A 27,217-nucleotide genomic window follows, 5' to 3' on the forward strand; every position below is an offset into this window, starting at 1 on the left:
CAGACATCAAGAACACGTTCAGATATGCAACCGCACCGCTAGATGGGGGGAATTCCTACATACTATACCTTTAAGGGGAAAAAAAGAAAAAAACATAGCTACAGTAACACAGCTGCGGCCCGCCGTTCCTTCATTATCACCACTGCTTCAGATCTCTAATCCATAAACAATGCTGATGAGGTTATTACAGCACAAAGGTTCAACACCACTTGTCTTCTCTGTGTAGAATCTCCTCTAGAGTTCACATCCATAAACACACATGGTGATGATGCTGCAGCGACGATGAAGTCAAATTATCTGACATCTCTCTCACTCTCTCCCTCTTGTTTGCTCTCTCTTTATCTCTCCTCTCCCTCTCTCCCTCACTCTCCTCTCTCTCTTTCTGTCTCTCCTCTCCCTCTCTGTCTCACTTGCTCTCACTCTCTCGCCATCTCCCTCTCGCTTCCTCTCTCTCTCCCTCCCTCGCTTTCTCACTCTCCTCTCTCGCTTGCTCTCTTTCTCTCTCCCTCTCTCTCTTTCTTTCTCTCCTCTCCCCTTCTCTGTCTCACTTGCTCTCACTCACTCGCTATCTCCCTCTCTCGCTCCTTCCCTCTCGCTTGCTCTCTCCCTCTCTCTCTTTCTGTCTCTCGTCTCCCTCTCTCCTTCTCTGTCTCACTTGCTCTCTCTCTCCCCCTCTCTCTTGCTCCCTCCCACTGATATTCTGTCATTGTGGTAGTAATTTTGAATTTTTTTATATGTACACACACACACACACACACACACACACACACACACACACACACACAGATATATAAATAAAAGTACAAGTACTCTGTATCGGTACTCAGTATCGGGTGACATATGCGCTGTGGTCCTCAGAGCCTTCTCCATTAACCCAGGGACACGTGGCTGTGCTTACTGTAAACAGCAAGGTGTGTGTGTGTGTGTGTTGTCTCACCTGGGGAAGGCATCGAAGCAGTAGGTCTTGCGTGTGTCGGGGAAGGCCACGCGCAGCCCCGACATGAGCGGTGAGTGCAGGATGACGGCGGCACATTCGTAGCGAGCAGCCAGGTCGATGGTGGGCACGGTGCCGATGCTCTGACCGTACAGGATGATGTTCTCTGGTGTCACGCCGTACCTGTGGGACAGCACAGAGACAACACACACACACTCATTTACTACACAGAACAGCTGGAAGGTTTAAGGCCAAAGCATTATGAACATGCACAGTACTGATATTACAAGACGCAACAGTATGGACAGCAACAAAATGACATGTATCATGATGGACACCTTTTAGCAACATAGTTTTATTTAAATGCATTTTTTTTTAATTCAAATACTTTTTATTTATTAAATTGTATTTCTATTCCTTTCTATTCTATTTATTACTGTACTGTATGTTTTTAAGCCGTGGGTCCAATGAAAACTTAATTATCTAGTATAATGACAATAAAGACTCTCAACTCTCAAATGCAAAAGGCCACAAAAGCACACTAGGTTGCATTTGGTTGCATAAACAAACCTCAGAGCACACTAGGGCCGTTAGATTTAACAGAATTGGAATTATTTTCAAAATTTCAACAAACGTGTGCCTTCTGCAACGACACAAATTAACATTGTGCGTTGCGACGTTCGGGGTAGTAAACATGTTGATAAAACAAACTATTTTGTTGTTGTGGTGTGCGACGTAGAGCTGCAGCTTCAAATATACGAGCAGAGGTTTTTTTAATTGCCCGTTTATTCAGCTGGAGTGGGGTGCCGACATGTTCCCACACACTACCACAACTTATAAAATGTCGATTTCCCTTCTTGAAGTTTTATATTGAGTTGGTAAAACTTAAGTGTGTTGCACATGTTACGTAACAGATTTGGTTGGAATGCCCTTTAGTGGTAGTGTTGCCACCCGTCCCGTTTTTCCCAGAATTGTTCTCTTTTTTCCATCAGCTGTCCCGGGGAAAAAGAAATCTCTCCCGGGACACAGTTTGTCCCGTTTTTCGGGGAAAATATAGAAAACTTCATTTGGTTTATATAGCATATCACCATGAAACTCCTCCAAAGCAGACAGATCATAGTATCGTCTCTATCCATTGCTGTTCTAGAATGTAAGTAGTACTGTACATGTCAAAATTTGGACATTTGAAAAGTGTTGTCGGACGTAGTGGACGTGGGACGTAATAATAAGCTGGTATAGGCAAGCTAAAAAAAAAAAGATAAAAAATTCAAATAGAATTTGAATATTTAACATAAGAAAATCTGATTTGGGGGGGATATCATATATCTCCTCTCTATAATACAGTGTGCTATAAATGACACTTTATTCAACAGGTCTGTTGGTAGGCTGCACCATCCACACGTCTCATAGCAACACTGATGCTGTGGAGAAATGAACATGTGACATGTGACCTGAGCTTCTTTATCTATAATTTAGTCACTAAATTATAGATAAAGAAGCTCAGGTCCAATCAAAAGCGGAATTTTGAATTCTTAAAATCATACTCAGAGTGGGGAATACATAACAAACAAACATCATTTAATCATCATCTTCATAGGACATCAGGACACATATGTATTTACTGTGCTAAAGGAATGTGGACACGTGGTCCAGACCAGCTCAGAGACAGAGGCTGATTCCAGGTGTGAGTGGGGTCTAAGATACATCTGTTGAGGATATTTTGGATATGCCATTCATGTAATACCCTTATTTACTTAGTGCAAAGTGCTACACAAATAAAGTTTTATTATATCATCATAATAAAAAGTATTATTGTTACATTATGGATGAGAAATGAACTCTAGTAGATTTCAATTGATCCCAGCTGTGTCTGTGTCACACTCTATTTGACTTTCTGAACGTTTCAGCAGCAGAAAAACGTCTAGAAACTGATGCTTTCTATCGACATCTGGCTTCTCCTCAGCCCATGTGGAAAAACACTTTGAGACTGTGAGACTTCCTGGTCTCAGGTCAGCTCCGTGGCGGTGCACGACAGAGGAGCGCCTGATGTCTGGACCTGGACGGTCGCATGTCTCTCCACAGCCTCTCCTCTTCAGCTACACGGAGTGACAGGCAGCGAGGGCCGATGGAGAACAGAGTGTGTCGGGGACAGAGAGGGAGGACGGGGACAGCCTGCTCCTCTGCCAGAGCTGGACAGGAAAATATGGACAGGAAACTTCAAGCAAACCCATCCACCCCCCCTCCTTCCCTCCCTCCCTCCCGACAGCAGTGGGAATGCTGCGGGAGGCCGAGCGGAACCGCTCAGCAGCCACAACACATACACAGAGGGATTAGACCCTCGCTTAACAGACAGCCGTGACAAAGGATTTGGACGAGAGGTGCTAGATTGTACGTGTCCTATGAAGTGATGCCATCATAACAGCTCTTCAGATAACAGCTTGGGCGTGACTAATCTGCTGTCCTAGACAAATCCAGCCTCCGATAAGAAGCCGCCCAACCGAACAGTCGTCCTGATAGGAGATTATGACCCCGCACATGGACGAGCAAAGTGCCCGGTGGCGGCCGGCTGACTCACAGGCAGGGACAGTGGACGGCCTCTCCCAGGAGGACACCGAGTCCACCGTCCAGATGAGCACAGCTACCACTTGGCACCGTGGTGGCTGCAGATCAGAGGGATGGGTGGTCAGCCTGCACTGCTCTAATGAGGAGGGTTAAGGCACCATGCTGACAGCGGACATGGAGCATCAGTGTTACAGTGACTTAAAGCTGTACAGAAAAGAAAAATGAATTTGATTCCACTCTGGGTCACAGAATTAGTGTAATAACTCATCTATCAGACGATGTAGCCCAAACTTTGTGCAAAATGAATTTGAGTAAATCCAGGATGAAAGTGTGGTATTTTTTTTTCACATTGGATAAAACCGGCGCACAAATTGTACATCAGCCTGCTCACGATTCATCAGCCACTGATATTGGATCCATCATCCGTCAATCAAACGTCTGAGACAACACACACACACACTCACCGAGCTCGGTCTCGCCCCAAACATTGAATATCCCGCCCACTCGATAACGACCAATCAAATTTGTTTTCCTTACTCAGGTAAACTCGTGCAGCAACTCGTGAAAATTTGGAGAAGGAGGCAAGGCAAACAGGACAAACGGCCATTTCTGAACACCTTTAAATGATGGTTGATGATCAGGTTTAACAGCAGGTTAAAATGCACAAAAAAACAAGGGATGCACAATAAACTTTTTTTTAAAAAAACGATACCGAAGACTTTCTGCTTCCAATAGCCGATACTGATAACCGACAACATACCTGGAGATAAGAAAGACTAGTGAGCAAAAGTGGACCTAAGATATATCATACAATAAACAAAACCAAAAATAGTTTCACGTAAAGATATCAAACAAAACTATTTGATATCTCAAATCTATTGAAATAAGGTGCATACATTAAATAAAGGCCTCTAGAACTGATGCAGATATTTTACATTACGATTTAAAATAAAAGTGAAAAAGTTGCATTCCATAGATAGATAGATAGATAGAAATGGGTAAAATACTGTGGATGAGACATTGACCAAAGTATGACCAAGTTGACGAGTTGTTTTCCGACATGAGGGAGTATTCTGATGATTTTTTCCAGTCAGAAAGTTGTTTTAACTTTTTCCGATTATACCGACGCCACCTGAATGCAAACTTATCGGAATGACGCCATCATTTCCTGATATCGGGCTGATAATTATCGTACACTCCTAGTAATTAACCATTATTATTAGTCATGGTGCTGGTTACAATTTAAAAATAGGAACCAACTGGGATTTCTACCGTGATATATGGTTAAACTATTTAATGTATGAAAACATTACAAATGACCTCTTACACGTGCACGATATAAACCACCTATGATAGTATCATAAATGTTGTTTTGACCATGTGCAATTTGGCATCATTAAGTATTTATTCTACCTCCAAAAGAAAACAAATGGAAGGAGCATAGACGGTAATTCAGATGTGCATTAGTCCTCATTTGCCGATCAGCGAGGCAGGATTCAAAAATGACATCCCAATTAGTGTGTCAGTAAGTGAATGGGACGTTTTTCAAACTTTCACCTACTCATTAATGTCGAGCCAGAGAATCTGCAGTCTTTGTGTTTGTTTTTCCTCTGATGACAATTTGTCGGTATCGATGAGGTACCGGCGCTTTTGTTAAACGATTGTTTGCAGAGCTGAAAACCTGGTTCTTGTCTGAGAGATGTGCACATGCTGAGCTTTGAGCTGCAATCTGAAATAGTTGCTAAAAGAAAGTTTTTTGAGTTTTTTTAAGAAGTGGAGAACAAAAGAATTAAGAAGCAATCATGGCTTTCATTTTCACCTGACACCACTTCCTGTGCAAAGAGCAGCATCGACTGCAATGTCATGTGTACAATAAAACTAGGGGTCAACTTGATTATCAACATGGCCGATATTTGGCATTTTTTACAATAATTAGCTTCGGCCGTTGTTTTCACCAATAACTGGTAAAATAAATTAATTTTAAAATGCTCCCCTTTGGTTCTGATGCAGCCATCTGTCCCACCCACAACCCCCACTGAACCATGATCTGTGGCGGAGTTAAGGTCTTTTTATCACAGATTTTCACAGTGTACAAAAAACAAACTGTATTCAGTTTGATCCCAGTTGTGTTATTCTAAAGTTTGACACCAACATTTTACTGTCTGGGTTCCAAATATTGTTTTTTTCTTTTTCGGTTTTTCGGTTTCCTGCCATTCCCCCTCTCTCTGCCTCTACATCTTCTATCTCTCTCAACTGTACTATCAAATAAAGGCAAAAAAAAGCCCCAAAAATATATTTTTTTAAATCCATATTAGTCGATCCCTAAATAAAACAATTAAAGATGAAGCTTATATAAAACAAGTAGAGATGCATTGTACCAGGTTCCAGCAAAATAATCTATTTCCCATCAACAGTCCCTCTGGATGGTAGGTGGAACAATAAAGTACAAAACACCAGGGCATCAAATTATAGAGCGATCGTCATCCACATACTCGGACCCACCTCATCATGATAATATGATCATGTGCAGTGACAAAGCACTCACGACTGTGAATGGAAAGCTACCAACTGAGTAGAGAAAGAAAACAAGAGAGAGGATTATTTCCACATGTAAACTCGGGGCCAGTAGAAACAGTCGACCAGAATTCCATGGAAACATCAGGACGGGCCTGAAGCGCTCCGAGTCACACAGAAGACGAGTTGTGAGTGTCGGGGTTCCTGAAGTTCACAGAGCAGGGTCCGGGTCAGGCTGTCTGGGACTCCGTCAGGCTGACTGAACAACAGCCAGCTGCGTGCCTCTGAGACTGTCTTCAAGGAGACACATTCAGTGTGTTGTGTTCTGTCCTCCACCACAATAGACAAACTCATGTTGTGTCAGTGTTTCCTTCATCCTGAGTGTAGTGGGGCTGGGTGCAGAAAGACACTGTTCCAGGAACAGCTCTGGGGGTTTTAAAGGCTTTATCAATTCTCATCTTTGTACTTGAAAGATTGAAAAAAAAAAAAAAAAAAGTCTGTTTATTATATTGACATAATTGTGCACATTTTATCTCACCAACTCTGGTTTTCATTAAAGGGATAGTTCACCCAAAATTCAAATTTCACTCATTATCTACTCACACTCATGTCGACTAAGAGCTGTGAGACTTTTCAGAGTCCTCCGTCCCTTCTCTGAGTTACGGGGGGGTCCGTGCAGCAGTATTTGTCCATATAATGGTTGTGAATGGATACCAACTTTCTTCGTCCAAAAAGACACACCAAAAAACATCCAAATAGCTCCACACTGCTCGTCTGTAATGTCCCTCTTGTATTGAAGCCCCGACATGAGAAATTGTTCCGAAAAAAATTAAACAAGTCTATATTTTAAGCTTGTTTGTAGCGGAAGCTCCCAGTGTCTTGGTTCACTGCTCTTCCTGTCTTGCACTGACCGGCGGAACAATTTCTCAAGTCGGGGCTTCAATACAAGAGGGACATTACATACGAGCAGTATGGAGGTATTTGGATGTTTTTTGGTGTGTCTTTTTGGACGAAGAAAGTTGGTATCCATTGACAACCATTGACAAATACTACTGCGCGGATTCTCCCAGCTCTTAGTCGACATGAGGGTGAGTAGATAATGAGTGAAATTTGAATTTTGGGTGAACTATCCCTTTAAGACATTAATCTATGAATGATTAATCTGCGGAGAGACCTCTGAAACATTCAGTGAAGGTCCAGATGTATATGTATATTGTGTTTTTAATATTCAATTTGTGCAGGTTAAATCTGGTTGTGAATCTCTCCCTTTTTTTTAAATCTCCAATACAAAATGTATTTTGCAGTTTGTTTGTTTTTAAGGCTTGTATTATAGCACATAAAAAAGTCCCAGAATTGAAAACCAAATAGTTGCCCAATGAATAGTCAGATATTGGGGTCCAGCACTGCAAGCTGAACTATGCAGCTTGGTTCGTGCTCCATTAAAAAAAACCTAGTTGGTTGATTAATTATATTTAAAAAAAAAAAAAAACTTTATTAGGGTGAGTAAATAAGCCTAAGTGGCAGCCATGTCCAGACTGATGCCTGAGGCACTCAGGTGGACCGCCATGGGCCAGATTACACAGGATGTCCAGGACGGGGTCATGGAGTGAAATCTGACTTTAAACAACAACGTTTGAAATACAGGCTTTAATACAACAGCCGACACATCATCACAACTCCCATAGGAGAAGTAAATCAGGAGTGAACTGAACCGACAGACAGTGACTGTGTGTTTTGTAGTCGACCGACAGTCTGGATCTGTTGACAGACATGCAAAGTTTCACTGTTTGTGAGTCACATCACAAGTTAGACAAACTTCAAACAGCAGGACAAAGGGACTTCTCCTCTGTGAAGCAGAGCATCAAGAGCATCTCATGGGGCCTCAGAGTTTCCATTTACTCAGGTCTGAGCATTATTTGTTTGGAAATTATAAATTAACTAATTTTCCTACAGCATCAAAGGTTTATTTGGTCCAAAACCTATACAATTCTGACATAAAGGCTCAGCTCAGGCAACACTCTTTGGTAACAAGTAGCTAACAGACTTTTTCTACCATTTAAAAGTTAACATGCTCTGTCCTTTCATAAAAAAGGGTTAGACTGAACATTTTAAATTAAAAGGAACTATATGTAAGCAGTTTTTCTTTTGAGGATGTGGCGGCAGGAACCTGAATGCCCTTAGAAATCTTTTTATATTATATGGCAAAGCATAATCATCCATTATATACGGTGCCTTGAAAAAGTATTCATATCCCTTGAACTTTTCCACATTTTGTCATGTTACAACCACACACTTCAATTTTATTGGGATTTTATGTGACAGACCAACACAAAGTAGAGCAGAAGGAAAATGATGCATGGTGTTCAAGATTTTTAACAAGACCAAAACTGAACTTTTTGGCCAACAAAAACGACAAAACGCTATGTGTGGCGGAAACCTGACACTGCACATAAACCTGAACACACCGTCACCACCGTGCAACATGGTGGTGGCAGCATCGTTTCTTCAGCAGGGACAGGGAAGCTGCTCAGTTGATGGGAAGATGGATGGAGCTAGATACAGGACAATCCTGGAGGAAAAGACTTGAGACTGGGATGGAAGTTCACCTTCTAGCAGGACAACCACACTAAACACACAGCCTGAGCTACAACAGACTGGTTTAGGTCAAAGCAGATCCATGTGTTAGAACGGCGCAGTCAGAGTCCAGACCTGAATCCTACTGAGAATCTGTGGTGAGACTTGAAAACTGCTGTTCACAGAAGCTCTCCATCCAATCTGACTCAACTGGAGCTGTTCTGTAAAGAAGAATAGACGACAACTGCAGTGTGTAGCTGCTAGAGACACACCTCAAAAGACTTGGAGTTGGAACTGCAGCGACAGGTGGTTCAACAAAGTGTTGACTCATTGAATACATATGCACGCCACACTTTTCAGATTTTGATATGTTAAAAATCTTCAATATCATGTATCACATTCCTTCCACTTCACAATTATGCTCTACTTTGTGTTGGTCTATCACAGAGGTCGGCAACCTGCAGCTCTGGAGTTACGTGGAGTTACATGTGGCTCTTTCATCCCTCTGCTGTGGCTCTCGAGCTCGCCCTCTCTAAACCACATTTTGGGAAAAAAAAAAAGATAGGCTAATGGCCATTCATTTTTTGTTCATAGTAATAGTTATTTCATTGGAGATTGAGGTGCTCATGTGACATTAAAATAAAAGTTGTTTCAATATTTTGTCGATCAAAATATGCGTCACGTAGGTTTTTTTCCTCCATGAACTACAGAAAAAGTAGACTTTGCTCGAGTGTCACAGATGAGAGCTTGCAATGGTGAAAATCAAAGTGACGTCTTACAACCCGTGCAGTGAAGTTCAGAGGCAGTATCACATGAACCAGGTGAGAGAAATTATTTGATGAGCTGTTATTTTGAAAATATATATTTCTATATCGGACCCTGAACCGATGTATTTGAGTCTCATATTCAGGTTGACGGCTGCTCTACGGCACGGAAATCAAGGAATGACAGCATACTGGAATAGACATTATATAAACTGGCATTTTTGGGGGCTGCCCTTATTAATGAAAGAGTCTGCTGAAGCTGACCCTACAGTTTCTCTGCCTATCTGAGCCAAACACGACCGCCTCTGTGATTTTGGTCACCTCCTTGGTTAAAGCGTGTGTGTCTGTGCATGGGGGCCGTTCAGATGTAGCATCTTTAGTGCGATATGGTGGGAAAGGGCCCAAATGGCTCTTTTAATGCTAAAGGTTGCTGACCCTGCTCTATCACATAAAATCCCAATAAAACACATTGAAGTTTGTGGTTGTAATGTGACAAAACGACAAACGACCAATATCGTCCGAATCAAAACAATGGCTATGGAGTCTGTAACAATATTCTCCTCTAATCAAAGTATCATAGCACCATCAACACTGATGAGATATAGAAGATAATGATAATCCTTAATTTTACATTTCATTAATCCTGACACCGTCACCCAGTAACACTTGTGCTAATTGAGGGCAGCGATGATTAGTCCCACTGGGGAAGGTAACACAGCGCTGCTCAACGGGACCTTTTTACAGTTTCCAAATGAGAAACGCAGGCAAAAGAAATTAAGCTTTTGCGTGGGCTGGAATCTCTGCTCGGGGCCTTTTGGGAAATCACACATCCTCAGCAGCGCGGTCACGCCGCCTCCCGCTGCCAAGGCTGACCACATCAGACACGCAAACGGTGTCCAGCGCCGACGGTGAGAAGCCCGGGCTCGGGGGGGAAGGATGTTTCCATACTCCACTCTCATCTCATACACTCACACCGATGGGACGGAGCCTGTGGGATCTTAATGAAAGAAAATTGTGCTCATATAAATTGGCTTATTGGAATATCCAACCCAGTTATGATTTTGTTTATACACCCAAATAGTGATGGGGTGACACACCACCTTATTTTGTTATTACAAGCCAAATCCCAAAATTTTCTTTCCAAGAATTGTGGTCATGAGCAGTGGCGCGCACGGGGGTGGGGGAAGGGGGTGGCCCAGTTGTTGACAAGCGTGTGCTAAAGTGCCCCCGAGAGCCAAAACGCCTGCTAAAGTGTCCTCATGGGGGCCAAAACGTGTGCTAAAGTGCCCTCTAGGAGCCAAAACATGTGCTAAAGTGCCCTCTAGGGGCCAAAACGTGTGCTAAAGTGCCCTCTAGGAGCCAAAACGTGTGCTAAAGTGCCCTCATGGGGGCCATAACGTGTGCTTAAGTGCCCTCATGGGGGCCAAAACGTGTGCTAAAGTGCCATCTAGGAGCCAAAACGTGTGCTAAAGTGCCCTCTAGGAGCCAAAACGTGTGCTAAAGTGCCCTCATGGGGGCCAAAACGTGTGCTTAAGTGCCCTCATGGGGGACAAAACGTGTGCTTAAGTGCCCTCATGGGGGACAAAACGTATGCTAAAGTGCCCTCTAGGAGCCAAAACGTGTGCTAAAGTGCCCTCATGGGGGCCAAAACGCGTACTAAAGTACCCTCTAGAAGCCAAAACGTGTGCTAAAGTGCCCTCATGGGGGCCAAACTGGTGCTAAAGTGCCCTCATGGGGGCCAAAACGTGTGCTAAAGTGCCCTCATGGGGGCCAAAACGTGTGCTAAAGTGCCCTCTAGAAGCCAAAACGTGTGCTAAAGTGCCCTCTAGAAGCCAAAACGTGTGCTAAAGTGCCCTCTAGGAGCCAAAACGTGTGCTAATGTGCCCTCATGGGGGCCAAAACGTGTGCTAAAGTGCCCTCTAGAAGCCAAAACGTGTGCTAAAGTGCCCTCATGGGGGCCAAAACGTGTGCTAAAGTGCCCTCTAGAAGCCAAAACGTGTGCTAATGTGCCCTCATGGGGGCCAAAACGTGTGCTAAAGTGCCCTCTAGGAGCCAAAACGTGTGCTAATGTGCCCTCATGGGGGCCAAAACATGTGCTAAAGTGCCCTCTAGAAGCCAAAACGTGTGCTAAAGTGCCCTCTAGAAGCCAAAACGTGTGCTTAAGTGCCCTCATGGGGGCCAAAACGTGTGCTAAAGTGCCCTCATGGGGGCCAAAACGTGTGCTAAAGTGCCCTCTAGGAGCCAAAACGTGTGCTAAAGTGCCCTCTAGGAGCCAAAACGTGTGCTAAAGTGCCCTCTAGAAGCCGAAATGTGTGCTAAAGTGCCCTCATGGGGGCCAAAACATGTGCTTAAGTGCCCTCATGGGGGCCAAAACGTGTGCTAAAGTGCCCTCATGGGGGCCAAAACGTGTGCTAAAGTGCCCTCTAGGAGCCAAAACGTTTGTTAAAGTGCCCTCTAGGAGCCAAAACGTGTGTAAAAGTGCCCTAATGGGAGCCAGCTTAAGTGCCCTCTTCAGTGGCAAGGACACGCTATATGTGCCCTTTTTTTTCCTTTTTGCCCCTGCCCTTCAAAAAGTCTGTGCACGCCACTGGTCATGAGCAAAGTGAGGTAGTACAGGGCACTGCAATGCAGGAGCTTCTCTTTAAAGCCTGCTGTGGGGAAATGTGATTTCAAAAGGGGGGTGGGGTTAGAACAAGTACAATAAACTCATTTAGCAATTAACAAAATGTCAAGCCAAGTGATCTTTGAGCAAACTAATCTTTATCTCAGAGGTCTGTTCTGGCTGCTGTAATTCGGCAGAGCCCCACAGGGCCGAGTGGCAGGACAACCATTATGAAATCAAATCGCTGTTTAAGGGCATCGTCTTAATGATTTTTTCCACAAAATGTAATTAAAAAAAAGATATTGAATAAACATAAACCTCCTCCTCAGGTGCTTGGCTCCCCCTGAGGAGAGCCCAATGATTAAGACTGTTGCATGCTCAAGTAGCTCACACTCAGAGGGGGGTTTGGGAACAGTGAAATGTTGCTGTAGGTGTGTGGACAGATGTGTACTGTGTGCAGGTAGGCCACCTGTCAAACGGAACATTAATCTGAAGAATTGTTTTGAACGAAGGAATCGATGGCTCTGCTTCATTTTACACAACCTAATCATCAAACTTTGGCCTCTTTTAAAATATGATAGGAAGGTGATAATAACACTGTCAGCTCTTTGAGTTTAAATATGGAATGACTTCATGGAATGAAAGCAACTGCAAAGAACTTTTAAAGGGATAGTTGGTCAAATTGGTCCATTGCCATAATCCCTATAGTCATATCATAGCAGTAGATTTGTTACCTTTAATTGTCGGTGCAAGCTATTTTTAGAACGGCAGAGCAGAGCTGCGAGCTGCTCAGAGCTACCCTACGGAGGCTAAAGGGATTTCTTGGTTTCCCTCATCAAACTCATCAAATAACAATCCAACAACTCCAAAACGCTCTGGTGGACAAGTTGTGACCCCACGCTATGAGATAATAATGGAACGTTACAAGACAGAGTTGTGTGGTGCGTGCTCGCGGCTCTGCTCCACCCAGGGCTCCAGACTAACTTTTTTGACTAGGAGTACAGTGGCCCCTAACTTAAAATTTTAGGAGCGCAAACAGAAAATTTAGGGGCACACACCGAAATCGACTTGCAAAGTAAATTTTCACTGTATTACTGATAAAAACTTTGATAAATGCAGAAACTATAATGTTTAGACACACACCTTGTGGTAAACTCATCCAAGAACAAACCCACAGACCCCCCCACCCTGGGGGACAAGGTCCCTGTGTAGGACAGCCCCTGTAGTTAGGCCTCTTTGGCTGTTGACCCTGATTGAGCCACATGTGCACAGACTCCTTGGCATCAAACAAAATCTATCGATCAACAATCAATCAATAATCATTTCCGTTTGGGTGCCTCTGTGCAGCGCTGTTCTGCAATGCGAGTCAACCTGCTTCGTTCCCTTATGACGATTTGAGTACCGCTGCTGAGAGCGCGAGCATATTATGGGATGTTTAAGGTTTGTAGCGAGCCGTCGGAAGAAAAAAAAATATCACGGGTGATGTTCAGCACACACACACGTGCAGGTCACCGGTCTGTGTGTCTCCTGCTGTTTCACACGGAGCTGCGCTGTGGAAAGACGTCTCCTCTGCTCCGAGATGTAGAGAAGAGAAACACACGCTTCTTTTCACACATTAGCCAATCGCAGTGGTCATTAAAAAAAAATCGGGGCAAATTTACTGGTCGCACATGCGCGAGTAGATGAAAAATTTACTCGCATTTTATCAAATTTTAGTCGCAAAATGCGACCATTTAGTCGCAGTCTGGAGCCCTGTCCACCGTTCTAAAAACAACTTGCACTGACAATTAAAGGTAACGAACCTACTGCTATGACTATAGGAGTTATGGCAATGGGCCAATTTGCCAAAATGTTGAACTATCCCTTTAACTGGATATGCAAAAGTCTCTCGTTTCTGCTGATGTCTCTGTATGACCTACAACAGCAAATGAGGCCATCTGTAGCTATTTCTAAATAGTGTAACTCTATACTAGGGCCCTATCGCGGAATTGGCCAATGACAGACAAGAGAGAGAGAGAGAGATATTGGCATCAGGCAGACACTCCCATAGATTGTACTCTTACTGAGGCACGCGACTCGAAGGTGCGTTCAAGTACCGAAATGTGGTGCCGTTTGACGTGAATCGGTACTTCGGTGGGAATTCGGTCGGTACCAATAAAAGTACCAAATTCTGTACCCATCCCTAATGGGGAAGACTGCTCATATCATCATCAATCATATTCTCCTTTATTGAGATGATCCTGTACATCCATTTTGATGTACAGTAAAATGACTCAAATTATTTTTTGACATGAATTTGGTTTATATTAAGATATAAATTAACAATTAACACGTGGATACAGGATAAAGGCTGGGAAAACACATTTTTCATTTTTTCATCTTTAAAGGGATAGTAGCATTTTTCATTTTATCATTCAAGTGGGGTTGTATGATCTACAAATAGCCCCTAAGTACTTTAATTGCAGTAGAAGACTCTCTGCACTCCTCCCGTTAGCAACGCCAGCCCATAGCCCTGCCCAGAGATTTACAACATACAGTGTTGTGAACAGACCCAAAGAAACGGCCTATTTTCGCGGCCTTTATTTGGACCTAACCAACTCACGTATCCCTCCGCCCAGGGTTAGCGCCCGCCGATCAGCAGTTGGTTATGTCCAAATAAAAACTGCGTTTTTCCTGCACTTTGAGGGGCTGGAAAAAATTATATTATAGCGAACAATGGAACTGTGTATTTTTTTTCAGGTAAAACCTCTTTTAGGCCGTGAAAATAGGCCGTTTCTTTGGCTCCATTCACAACACTGTATGTTGTAAATCTCTGGGCAGGGCTATGGGCTGGCGTTGCTAACGGGAGGAGTGCAGAGAGTCTTCTACTGCAATTAAAGTACTTAGGGGCTATTTGTAGATCATACAACCCCACTTTAAAAAAATTCCTACTATCCCTTTAATCTGGGTTAAGCATAACCAGCATTATTTTCTGTAAAAAGCAGAGTCAACCTAAGCAGCTTCCAGACAGGACGTGGTCTGCACTGTGCCCAGCACACTTATGGGGGGGAATCGCAGACGACGGGGGAAAACACGGGCAGAGTTTTCCAAAACTTCCAGCACAACTCATCGCTATAAAGCAAAGCAGTGGCTGACCTCAGAACAGAGAGCAGCATTTCCATATCAGCCGGTTTGTGATCTACTTTCCGCTTACCTTGCTCCTACTGACCACAGCGCTCACACAGGCCTGCCAGGTGGCGCGTGGCACAAGCCAAGTTAAATACAGGCTTTCAGAGTGCAGCCATGTCCTGTCTGAAAGCTCTTGTTGGTAGTGTGCAGAAAAAAAAACAACCGCTGGAAAAATGATTTGTGGAAACCACAGTTTGGTGACATGAAATCTGGTTGTAAAAAAAGGTTTTAATGACCTCAGTCTAAGTGTGTGTTAACTTCTGAGGTCAAGTCTCTGTAACTGGTGATCTGCAGCCAAGGTCGCCAAAGACCCTAAATTAATTCTAATTCAGCTCTGTGGTTGCCATTTTTTCCACCGTCCTGCTACAATTAGGTTTTTTATTTATTCAGTACAATCCAATTAAGTTTTATGTATATGACTCCAGATTATAACAGAAGTTAACTGAGGGGACTTCTGACCCGTCCTCCTTATAATATCTGCTTCTTGGAAGCATTTTTTAGTGCTCAACTGCTGACATGAATAAAGTTTCATTGCAGTTCAAATGCTATTCAAACCATGTTCTTATAGTAATTAAATATTTTAGGGTTTTTCATTTTTTTCTATGAGACAGAACAATACAGTTGCAGTACTGTATTATGCTCTCCCTGCAGTGTAATCATTATTTTAATTATCTGAATCATTCTAATTCTTTACTATACTATTTATTATTGTCTTTTAAACCCTCTTTTATTGGCTTATTTCTCTTTTAAATGTATTTTTTTGTGTTTGTTATTAAAGGGATAGTTCACCCAAAATTTAAATTTCGCTCATTATCTACTCACCCTCATGTCAACTAGCCTAAAAGCTGTGAGAATTTTCAGAGTCCTCCGTTCCTTCTCTGAGTTACGGGGGGGTCCGAAGCAGTATTTGTCCATATAATTGTTGTCAATGGATACCAACTTTCTTCGTCCAAAAAGACACACCAAAAAACATCAAAATACCGCCATACTGCTCGTGTGTAGTGTCCCTCTTGTATTGAAGCCCCGACATGAGAAATTGTTCCGAAAAAAATGAAATAAGTCTATATTTTAAGCTTGTTTGTAGCGGAAGCTCCCAGTGTCTCAGTTCACTGCTCGTCCTGTGTCAGTGCAAATTCTCATGTCGGGGCTTCAATACAATACAGACGAGCAGTATGGAGGTATTTGGATGTTTTTGGTGTGTCTTTTTGGACGAAGAAAGTTGGTATCCATTGACAACCATTATATGGACAAATACTGCTACGCGGACCCCCCCGTAACTCAGAGAAGGGACGGAGGACTCTGAAAATTCTCACAGCTCTTAGTCAACATGGAGGTGAGTAGATAATGAGTGAAATTTGAATTTTGGGTGAACTATCCCTTTAAAGGGATACGCCAACATTTTTTTTTTTTTTACGTTCCTTGCCTCACTCCCGAGTCCATGACAAGCAGATAGACACCATCCTTTCGACTGTGCTTGCAGTAACAAGGGAGAGCCCGTATCGCCCGTAATTAGCTTAGCTCAAACGGGTAATGGTAGCCTGCCTCCACCTAAAGTAATCAGAGAAACTCTTCAGCAACTCTAAATGGGCCGATCTTCATCTCAGAGCTGACAAAACTCCCCGGTAAGGCATCTTGAGCGGTCAAATGCCGGTAACGGGACGAGATCGGTCAAAACGGTGGGTTCAAGCAAAGACGGTTTATTTTGGTTCAAGCTAGCTACATCGAGGGTAGGTTAGCTTCCTATTTCAAAGTAAAAGCACAAATTATATTGGTTTTCTGTATGTAAAGGGCAACGGGTGTTTCATTTTGTGAAAGTAACCGGAAGTAACCGAAAGTGAAGAAGCTACTAGCTCGAGTAGCGCCAAATTCGTCCGAACAAAATAGTTGGTACAGCTGGTATTTACACAAATTAACGACACACTGCTGATCTAAACAGCTACTTTCTTGCCTAAAAATTTTTGAAATGTTGATAAAGTGATATATTTACAGAGTTTAGAGCTAAAATGAAATCAGCTTCTGACTGCTGATTTCGGCTCGGGTAGGAGGCAGGCTAACACTACCGATACACTTCCAGCTAAGCTAATTACGGGCGATACGGCTCTATCTCCCTTGTTACTGCACGCACAGTCGAAAGGATGGTGTCTATCTGCTGGTCATGGACTCGGGAGTGAGGCAAGACACGAAAAAAAATGTTGGCGTATCCCTTTAATGTATTTTATGCCTCTGTAAAGTACTCTGAATGGCCTGGTGTATGAATTGTGCTATACAAATAGATCTGCCTTGCCTTACCTGTGTGAACCATGTGATACCGTCACCACTGTGGCTCAGTGAGTTATTTTGTGTCATGGTACTTTTACAGTCATCATAATCACTGTGCCTGCTCTGGCACAGCAGCAGGTGTGTGACAGGAGTGGAGTTAATGATTTCACTCTGACCTTTCGGACCAGGCGTGGAGCAGGACAGGGCCGCAGGTCGGCTTATTTCCTCTTCATTAGCTTTTATGAAGTCAATGTAATCACATTCATTTTAGAGTAGGATGGGGAAGCTTTAATAACACTATGGCCTTGATTAATCATCCACACAATACCTTAATTAGAAATGTTATAAATGCGCTCATTGTCAAAAAACTTCAGATGTCAAGTGGCCTTTGGTCGTCTATTAGTTCGTCCCTGATGATCTGCGTCATATGCAAAATAGTTCCATTTTCCTAATAGATCTGCTGCTGCAAATTCACATGTTGCTGTTAGCCTACTGCTTAATTAACTCCTTCTTCTTCTAGTCTAGACGGAGCACATACTGTCCCCATCAAAAACACACCTACACTTATGAAAATTTGAACCGAGTAAAAAACAGGATTCAAAGTCGAGATGTGAGAACTGGAGCCAAGAAGACGGTTGCAGCACCTCCGTGAATTTTCAGCTTCTCTTAAAAGGATAGTTCACCCAAAATTCAAATTGCACTCATTATCTACTCACCCTCATGTTGACTAAGGGCTGGGAGAAGTTTCAGAGTCCTCCGTGGCTTCTCTGAGTTACAGGGGGTCTCGGCGTAGCAGTGCATGTCCATATAACGGTTGCAAATGGATACCAACTGTCTTCGTAACAAAAAGACACACCAAAAAACATCCAAATACCTCCATGCGAAATGCGAAATTGTTCCGAAAAAAATTTAATAAGTCAATATTTCAAGCTTGTTTGCAGCGGAAGCTTCTCGAAGCTCCTCGAAGCTCCTCTTCCTGGTCCGTCCAAATCTCGTGCGATTTGCGCCGGCGTCAGTAATCGCACTGACGCTGACGCAAATCTCGGAACAATTTTGCATTTCGGGGCTTCAATACAAGACGGACATTACATACGAGCAGCATTGAGGTATTTGGATGTTTTTTGGTGTGTCTTTTTGTTACAAAGACAGTTGGTATCCATTTGCAACTGTCATATGGACATGCACTGCTACGCCGAGACCCCCTGTAACTCAGAGAAGCCACGGAGGACTCTGAAACTTCTCCCAGCCCTTAGTCCACATGAGGGTGAGTAGATAATGAGTGAAATTTCAATTTTGAGTGAACTATCCCTTTAACTTTGACTTTTGAACCTCAGGCAATTTAAGCAACAGTTTAAATTTCAATAAAAACTGGGAACGAGGGGATGTTTTAAGACTCGTGTCAGTATCCACATGCTTCACACACCAATTTTTTTATTTTACTTTCAACCTTTACAACCTCGTCACATTGAATTTCCTGACTCTCACCCAAGTCAAAGTCCAACCTGACGCACCTTGTAAAACAAAGCAGAGATTGGAAGCTGCAGTCTCTGCAGTAAGAGCTCCTCTGCTACCAGTTCTGAGTAATAGTTTCATGCATTATGACGCTGTCTGTTACAGACACACGTTACACATAGACATGCGAGTACAAACCACTGCCGGCTGTCAGCCCTCTCCACAACCAGCAACTGTGCTGAATTTACAACCTGATTTATACAAACTCCTCATCTGGTTTTAAAGTGTAAATTAAAAAAAATTATGTAGTTCACTCAGGCCATTTTAAGAGACTCATTTGTAACAACGCTTGGAGTGTCCTCATTTTCCTGAGAACATGAAGCAGACATTCTGAAAGTTAAAGGGATAGTTCAGTTATTCTGAGGGGGGGTTGTATGAGCTACAAATGACCCTCAGTATAATATCTGCAGTAGACAGCTCTATACTCTAGGGCCCGACCGATTTATCGGCAAGCCGATTAAATCGGCCGATTATAGCCCGTTTGAAACTAATCGGTAATCGGCCAAAACTCGCCGATTGTCGCCGATATTTTCAGGAATAAAATGCAGGGAATAAAACTTGGTTTTACTTTAAAGATTCCCCCGCACCGGCGCTGACCTCATGACAAACTCCATCCACTACCACCTCAGTCACAGCACACAGCAGAGTGACCGATCTGTCTCAAAACCAGTGTTGCCACTGGCTTTCTGTTTCCCTTTTTTTTTTTTTTACCGCGGTCGGGTTGTGAATTAATTAATTAATGCTCGTCTCCGGCCGTGTTGGGTCCGAGATTCAACAAGCCGGTCGGGGTCGGGTTTTACCGTTATATACCGGCACGGCAGTATGCTCATTTATCACCAATAAACACAGTAGATGAGGGAGGGAGTGACTGAGCTGAGGCTGTGTGACGGGTGGGTGGGGGGGTCCGCGGTGTGGAGCATTGCGGGACTCTGACTGCAGCGGGGACTATTATGTCTCTGCTCCGTGACACTGCTGTGAGACTGACCGCCGGTGAGCGCTTTGACACGGTGCCGGGCACGGCAGCAACCGCTGATCGCTTTTGATTGAAAAGAGAGAGAGAGAGAGAGAGAGAGACCCGCCGTGCCGTGTAAAAAAAACAACAACAAAAAAGTATCACATGTCATGACTTCCTGTATTTGGCCCTTCAAAATAAAAGCCCATATTGATTTTGACTTCATTTTGACAAGACAGTAGCCAGGCTAGCGCCGCCTACTGGTTCCGGCAAATTTCATTTGCCTCAAACATGTAGTCAGGACACTAGCAATGCGTTTCGGTTTGCTCCGTCCGCCAGAGCGGACGGACCAATCAGCGAACAGACGGGTAAGTGAAGGCGATGACGTTGAACTCAAGCGCTCAAGATTAACCTATGAGCTTAACCGGTGTATAGCACACGTGACCACCAAGCAGCAGCGATTAGTTGAAGCAAATGTAAGCAACCGCCTCCCGGAAGCAAACGAATCCCTATGGCTCGTGTTCAGACGCTATATGAAATGTAATGAAGTAAGCGGCTGATGCATCAGGCTAACAAGACAGGGCTTCAAATGTTTTTTTTTTTTCATGCAACCAATCGACCAATGAAATTTTAGTCGGCTAATGATTTTTTGGTCGACCAGGCAGCCCTAATTTATATATTATATAATATATAATATATATATAGATATATTATTATAGTAATACAATTTTAAAACTTAATAAAAAAATAATAATAATCGGCCGATTAATCGGTTATCGGGTTTTTTTCCCCCTAATAATCGTAATCGGCCCCAAAAAATCCATATCGGTCGGGCCCTACTATACTCTGCTGGACAGAGACACAGGAGATCAACGGCTGTGAACTGACCCAAACTAACAGCGTGTGTTAGCTGCAACAAGTCTCATCTCAAAATAATACACCTGTTTAAGTTTATGCAACATTTGTTTTTTTTATGTTACGTTGCATGGCCTGCTTGCGGAGGAATACTGAGTAGGACTGCACAATATTGGAAAAAATTAACATAGCGACATTTTTTTCTGCAATATATATTGCAAAATTAAGAAATATAATACATATACTTACATATTAACATGACTCCCGATTGTAAAAATGAAACTCTGATAACTAAAACTTTAAAGGGGAACTATGCAAGTCGCTTTTCCTCTGTGTTGCTAACCCTCCTCCCGACCATGTGCATTTGTTTTTAACAAAGCCAACAAGAAAGCAATAAATAGACCGGTACATGACGCTATATATTATATACAGTGTTTAAATGTGTAGTCTTATCTGTCATGAACAAGAGATTACAGGTTACGGGGCGTGTTTGTGGTAAAAATGGAGCAGAGTTAAGCTAAAAATCCTGCATAGTTCCTCTTTAACAATTCCTGTGTGAAGGCACCATAAATCTTCCCTTCCCGTTTCTATCTTATTAACGCTGTCATTCAATTTCAGAGTGTGTGAGTGATAGTAGCATTGGGGGGGGCTGTCTGTGAATCAGGCCGTGTCGGGTCCAGGCTTCAACATCCATTGGTCGGGCCAGGTTGGCTTTTCATTTTCATGCCTGTTGAGAGCTCTAAGCGGAGCACAGAGCTGGTTTAGAGATGCTTTTCTGAAGTAAAATACAAGTTGACATGTTCTTAAAAAAAAGAGAGAGAGAGAAAACATTGCACATGCTGCGATGTGACTATTGCACATGTACGCACATTGCTACAGTGACGCTCAAACGATATATCGTGCAGCCCTGACACTGACTGAGTTGGTTAGTTCCAGATAAAGAGCTGTTTTTTTCTGACCAGTTTATTCACTGTAAAAAAAAAAAAAAAGATTGTTTAGTGTACACTGCATCTGTGTCCAGCTCTATGCGCTGGTATGGCTAACTGGAGGAGAGTGAAGAGCGGAGAGCTTTCTACTGCAGATAAGGGGCCATTTGTACCTCATACAACCCCACTTCAAAAAAAAACCTGAACTGTCCCTTTAACGTTGCTATTGGTGATCTTTGAGTTCTACAACTGCAACACTTCAGCTGTCACAGCTTGAGGTCCCTGCTGATGCAGAGAATGCATTTGCATCGACTGTTCTCTTTGGAGGGAACTGGCTCCATCCATCCATTGTTCCTATGTTTATTTTCATGGTCAAGACTGAACGGTTCATCTCAGCCAGTGCAGACAGGACGGCCGGTAAGTCCTCACACAATGATGGAAACTCAGACATCTCAACTCCCACTGCTGGGGAGGGTCATGTGATCCCAACACAAGCTCAGGAAGAGAACTCCAATCCTCAGTCCATTCGTAAATGCCAAAAATCATGTTTGTTCACCGTTCCAGACACCGTGTTGACTGAACCAACAAGCTGCAAGTCAACCATGACAGCACAGTGCAGCAGCCATCCACACACACACACACACACACACAGACACACACTTTGTCCTCAAAGAGGGCGAGTGTTTTGGATCTATTAACTTCATGCTGGTTTTTACCAGTAGTTTGTGGATATCCTAACAAGTTACTGTGAGAGGTAACACTAGTCAATCAAGGCAAAGAGATCCAGCACAAACCAAGGTTATTATAGTTAAATAAGACTAAAACTAAAACTAGCAGTGAAAAAATATTGAGTAAACATAAAAATGACCATTTTTCCAAAACGAGAACTAAATAAAAACTACAATTAAAGCAGAAGTAAGCGATATTTTTGTGTTAATATAATCTTAAATAGTTCTATCTTCCCACAGCAATCACTTACATAGAGTGTTTGGTCTGAAACACGGGTCTGTCAGTCACTCTGCTCTGCTCTGAGCTGAGGAGAAAACTTTTCTCGTATCCTACAATTTTTATCCAATGAGGAGAGAGAACGGCATGAAGGGCTGTGCGTGAATGTGGTGACGTAGGGACGAGGACTGTTATGGTGCGTTCAAGGCAGTCCGTAATTCGTGTTTTTCCGACCTGTGAAGTTGTACCAGTTCGATCTGGTACGAGTTCACGGGTCGGAAGTTACGAGTAGGGATGAGCGAGTACAGCATTATCTGTATCTGTATCTGTATCTGTTAACCATATGAATTATCTGTATCTGTATCTGCACTCGGAGTGGGCGGGGCCTAAACCGGAAGTGGGCGGGGTTTAACCCAGAAGTGGGTCGGGTTGTCTTGAAATGGGCGTGGCTTTAACCGGTATGTTATTTTAAGCATGCAATTGATATGGGTTGATCAGAAATTGTTATATTTATTGCTAATTAGAAAACTATTTACAGGACAGCATCAGCATTGAGCTTCAGATCAATGGCTTTGATCACGATAGCAAACAAACTATTTACACAACAAGTTTTGCAACAATGAATACAACACATGCGGTTGCAATTATGAAGGAAGATGTAATGAACAAGAGTTTTCATACTCAACAACTTTTTTTAAATTTTATTTCCACACCAGGTGTGTGTGTGAGAGTGAGTAAGAGAGAGACAGAGGCACCTGAGTGTCAGCTACTCTCTGTGTATCACTCATTATTCTGTATCACTGATCATGAGAGAGAGAGAGAGAGAGAGAGAGAGAGGGGAGGGGGGAGAGAGTGTAGCTTAATTTGTAATTTACTATTTTTTATGAAATACAGCAAGAAAGTGTCAGACACTCAGTGCGTGAAGTAAAAAAAAATGGTTAGAGCCAGCTGACGGTTAAAAAAAAAAAAAAAAAACTCCGACGACCGGCAGAGAGAGGGAGAGAGAGAGAGAGAGAGAGCTTGTTTGTGAAAAAAAAAAAAACCTCCGACAGGCAGAAACGCAACGCGAGTCGGCACCACGTCTGAACGAACCCACGTTTACCAGAACTCTACTGGTTAATAAGTAAGTAACTGAAGTAAAAACAAAGCTGAAGCTGAAGAAACACTAAACATTAAGGGAGAAGACCGGCGAACCTGAGTGACTGAGGGAGAGACAGAGAGAGACAGACAGCTGTCAGCTGTTCTGTGTGTGAGTGATCAGAGCGGGACACAGCAACACACCTGTGTGTAGGGGAGGGGCTGTAGCCTATCGCAGAACGCAGTCAGCTACCCAATGAGGATTTTCATTCAATCTTTTTTTTTTTTTTCCGAGCACAGATATTGACTCGTATTACTCGTTTAATACTCGTACTCGTCAAAAGTGCTTTATCCGTACCGGATACTCGTTTCAGCCGAGTATCCGGCTCAACTCTAGTTACGAGTGGCCGTTATAGTGACTTGGGTTGCCTGGAACGCTACAAAGTCGTAAGTTGTGACTTGAAGCTGTAATTTACGGTTTCAAAAGCCGGCCTGGAACGCAGCATTAGCCAAAACGACCGGATCGCTTACTTCTGCTTTAACAATGCAAAACTAAAGTGAATGTCAGATAACATCAGCTTAGTTGTAGTTTTCGTAGAGATGCTAAAGCTGCAGGAGGAAAACGCCACAGCTCAATATGGGACGACTTGGAGTACGACCAACAGATAAGAGTGAATGGAACCTGATGAGGACCGATGGGAACATTATGGGATGCAAAAATCCCACAAATGTGGAAGTTCATCATCAAACTAAAAGACTAAATAAAAACTAGTCAATTCCTCAAAAATAAAAACTAAACTAAAACTGCTTAATTAACTTGTTGAACCAGCTAAAACTGAACTAAAATAAAATAAAACCTGGAAAAACTAAATAAAAAATAATGAACATTTTAAAACTATAATAACCTTGGCACAAACAAAGGAACCAGCCAACACACACAGTGCAACACTTCACAAAGCTGCAGTGCGTCCTGAAAGGAAACTACTGAGCTGTACTTTGGTTCATTTCACTAATTATATTGCAGCAGAGCTCACTCAGTTCACCAGACAGTCATGCTGGTCACTACATTACACTACACTTTTATTCCATTATCCCACTGCAGACAGATTATTATTGTAAATAGTCGCAATAATAACATTACTTGGATAATAATTTACAATCTAATGAGGTTTATGCAGTGCTACTGTATCTATCCCAGCTCAAGTTCCTGTCTGCTGTTTATTAGACACTTCCCATATCACCTTCATGTATGTATGTAGCAGCTGGATACTGATACATGCAGTGATAACAGATAAAGAGCCATTTAACAACTAACCAAACATACAGTCACCATTACTTCTACAAAGTGCTGCTCTCTGTGGGAATTTATGGTCTGACTGTCACCATAAAAAAGTAAAGTCTTGACGTCACCCTATAAAGAGCTTTGAGATAATGATATTATAAGTTTAATGATAGTTAGGTTTGACAGGGTATATTTTATTTGATTTAGAATATCTGGGTTTTATCATTATGATTTCTTACATTCAATATCTGGCATGGAACAGGCTACTATTTCAACTATTTCCCATGGGAGGTTGATTCTATTTCGCATTCTGATATAGGCTTCATATAGGCTTTATGCACAGCTCCACTACTTCCTGAATTCAAACAAGCTCCTTTATTTCCTGTCTTACATTGTTGGGAAACTGATTAATCCAGGTGTGTCTGACCATTGTGACTACTGAGGTCAGATTCAGACACACCTGGATTGATACATCTGGCCAATAATGTAAGACAGGAAATAAAGGAGCTTGTTTAAGTTCAGGAAGTAGTGGAGCTGTGCATAAAGCCTATTATTAATTTGTGATATAGGCCTAAAAATAAACAAAAAATTAAGTGTAAAGAAAAATATGTATGGGTACTTGAGTTTTGTCACAGAATTACTGTCCTGCTTGACACCCAACAGCAATGGTTGACCCATCACTGCAAAAATCTTTCCAAGAATATTTGTCTTCCTTCTTGTCAACATGCCTTATTTTTAGTCAAAACTAATCTCTTTTCACTTAAAATAAGACTCATCACCTAAAAATTAACTTGTTTTGAGGTAATTTTCATTTGTTTCAAACAAATTTTCACTTGAAATAAGTAGAAAAATCTGACAGTGAAAGCTGTTTTTTGTGCTTGTAATAAGAAAGAAAAACTTGCTCCACTGTCAGATTTTTCTACTTATTTCAAGTGAAAATATGATTGAAATAAGTAAAAAAGTGTCTAAAAACAAGCTACTTTTTATGATGAGTCTTATTTTAAGTATAATGAGATTTGTTTTGACTAGAAATGACATTTTGACTAGAAATAAGACAAATATTCTTGGTAAGATTTGAGTTTTTGCAGTGCTGCAGGGACTCGTACTCACTTGTTCCTCAGGACCTGCCAGGCCGCCTCGATGTCCGCATACAGGTTCTTCTCGGACGGCTTGCCGGTGCTGACTCCGTAGCCCGAGTAGTCGTAGGAGAACACGTTGCAGTTGATCCTGGAGCCGAGGCCGATGTAGAAGCTGCACATCTGCCCCAGGTCCACGGCGTTCCCGTGGGAGAAGAGCAGCGTGTACCGGCTGTTCGGGGCGCAGCGGACGAACATGCAGCCCACCCGGTTCCCGCGGCTGCTCCTGGTGGTGAACACCTCCACCGCGTCCAGCTCCCGCTGCGAGTACTGCCAGTCCGCCCGCTCCGTCAGGTGTAAGCTGGTCCCGCCGTTAGCATCCGTGTGCACCGAGTACGTGGGCTCCGGCGGGAGGAAGGCTAGCTTGGCCGCTATGCGACTGGGACAGGGCGGACAGCAGAAGAGCCAGCACAGCTCGCCGAGAGAAAAGCCGTTCATCCTGGGGCCTTGTTCGGGCATCTAGACGCGGGGAGACCCGGTTGTATCTTTTCTCCTGGACCCAATAAACACACACACATACACACACACACACGTCTCCTCTTCGCTCGCGGTCCTATTGAGCTGCCATTACCGGTCCGTGGTGAGCGGTGCAGGGTGACAGGTGGCTCGGTCCCTCCTCGGCTTTGCGGCTAACAGCTACCTGCGAGCCGGCGGCTAGCGTTACAGCAGCGACACTGACGATTACAGAGGAACGCGAACGCAACATTTACACGTATCTCACCTGGTATCACGAAACAGTGCAGCGGCCGCTCTCCATACAGCGGTTCCACCTGTTTAACACATCATAACGCTGCACGTCATGGTCTGTAGCTGATGTATTGTATGAGAGGCAGCAGCCATTTCTCTAGCATGGAGAAGAGCCGGTGTTCCGGTTGAAGCGGATATCCGGTTTGTCATCCGAGCTGCTTCCTTAGTTTTCCCCCCCCAACCTACTAGGCTATTTAATGTCAGCTGATTGTAGGCTATAGGATGGTGTTACAGGCCTGTGTTAGCTGAACAATGTTTATGAAATGATAATGAGAAATAACTGAATTAGGAATTAATTTAATCTGGGATAGATAGATAGATAGATAGATAGATAGATAGATAGATAGATAGATAGATAGATAGATAGATAGATAGATAGATGTTAGTTTTTGATATTTTTGGTGTTTT

At 43.0% G+C, this 27,217-nt stretch overlaps 1 protein-coding gene across 1 annotated transcript in view; it reads right to left on the reverse strand.

Moving 5' to 3' along the window:
* The window catches only part of abhd17c (abhydrolase domain containing 17C, depalmitoylase), a 41,506-nt gene extending 14,585 nt beyond the window's left edge, over window positions 1-26,921 (reverse strand). The window contains exons 1-2 of the mRNA XM_083995431.1: window positions 26,037-26,921; window positions 938-1,117 (exon numbers count right to left, since the gene is read on the reverse strand). Coding sequence (XP_083851557.1) covers window positions 938-1,117; window positions 26,037-26,521 — 665 coding nt within the window. The 5' untranslated portion in view covers window positions 26,522-26,921. The remainder of the gene's footprint in view (window positions 1-937; window positions 1,118-26,036) is intronic.
* Window positions 26,922-27,217: the final 296 nt, after the last annotated feature.

This window comes from Trachurus trachurus (genome assembly GCF_905171665.1).
Source record: "Trachurus trachurus genome assembly, chromosome: 3".
NCBI lineage: Eukaryota > Metazoa > Chordata > Actinopteri > Carangiformes > Carangidae > Trachurus > Trachurus trachurus.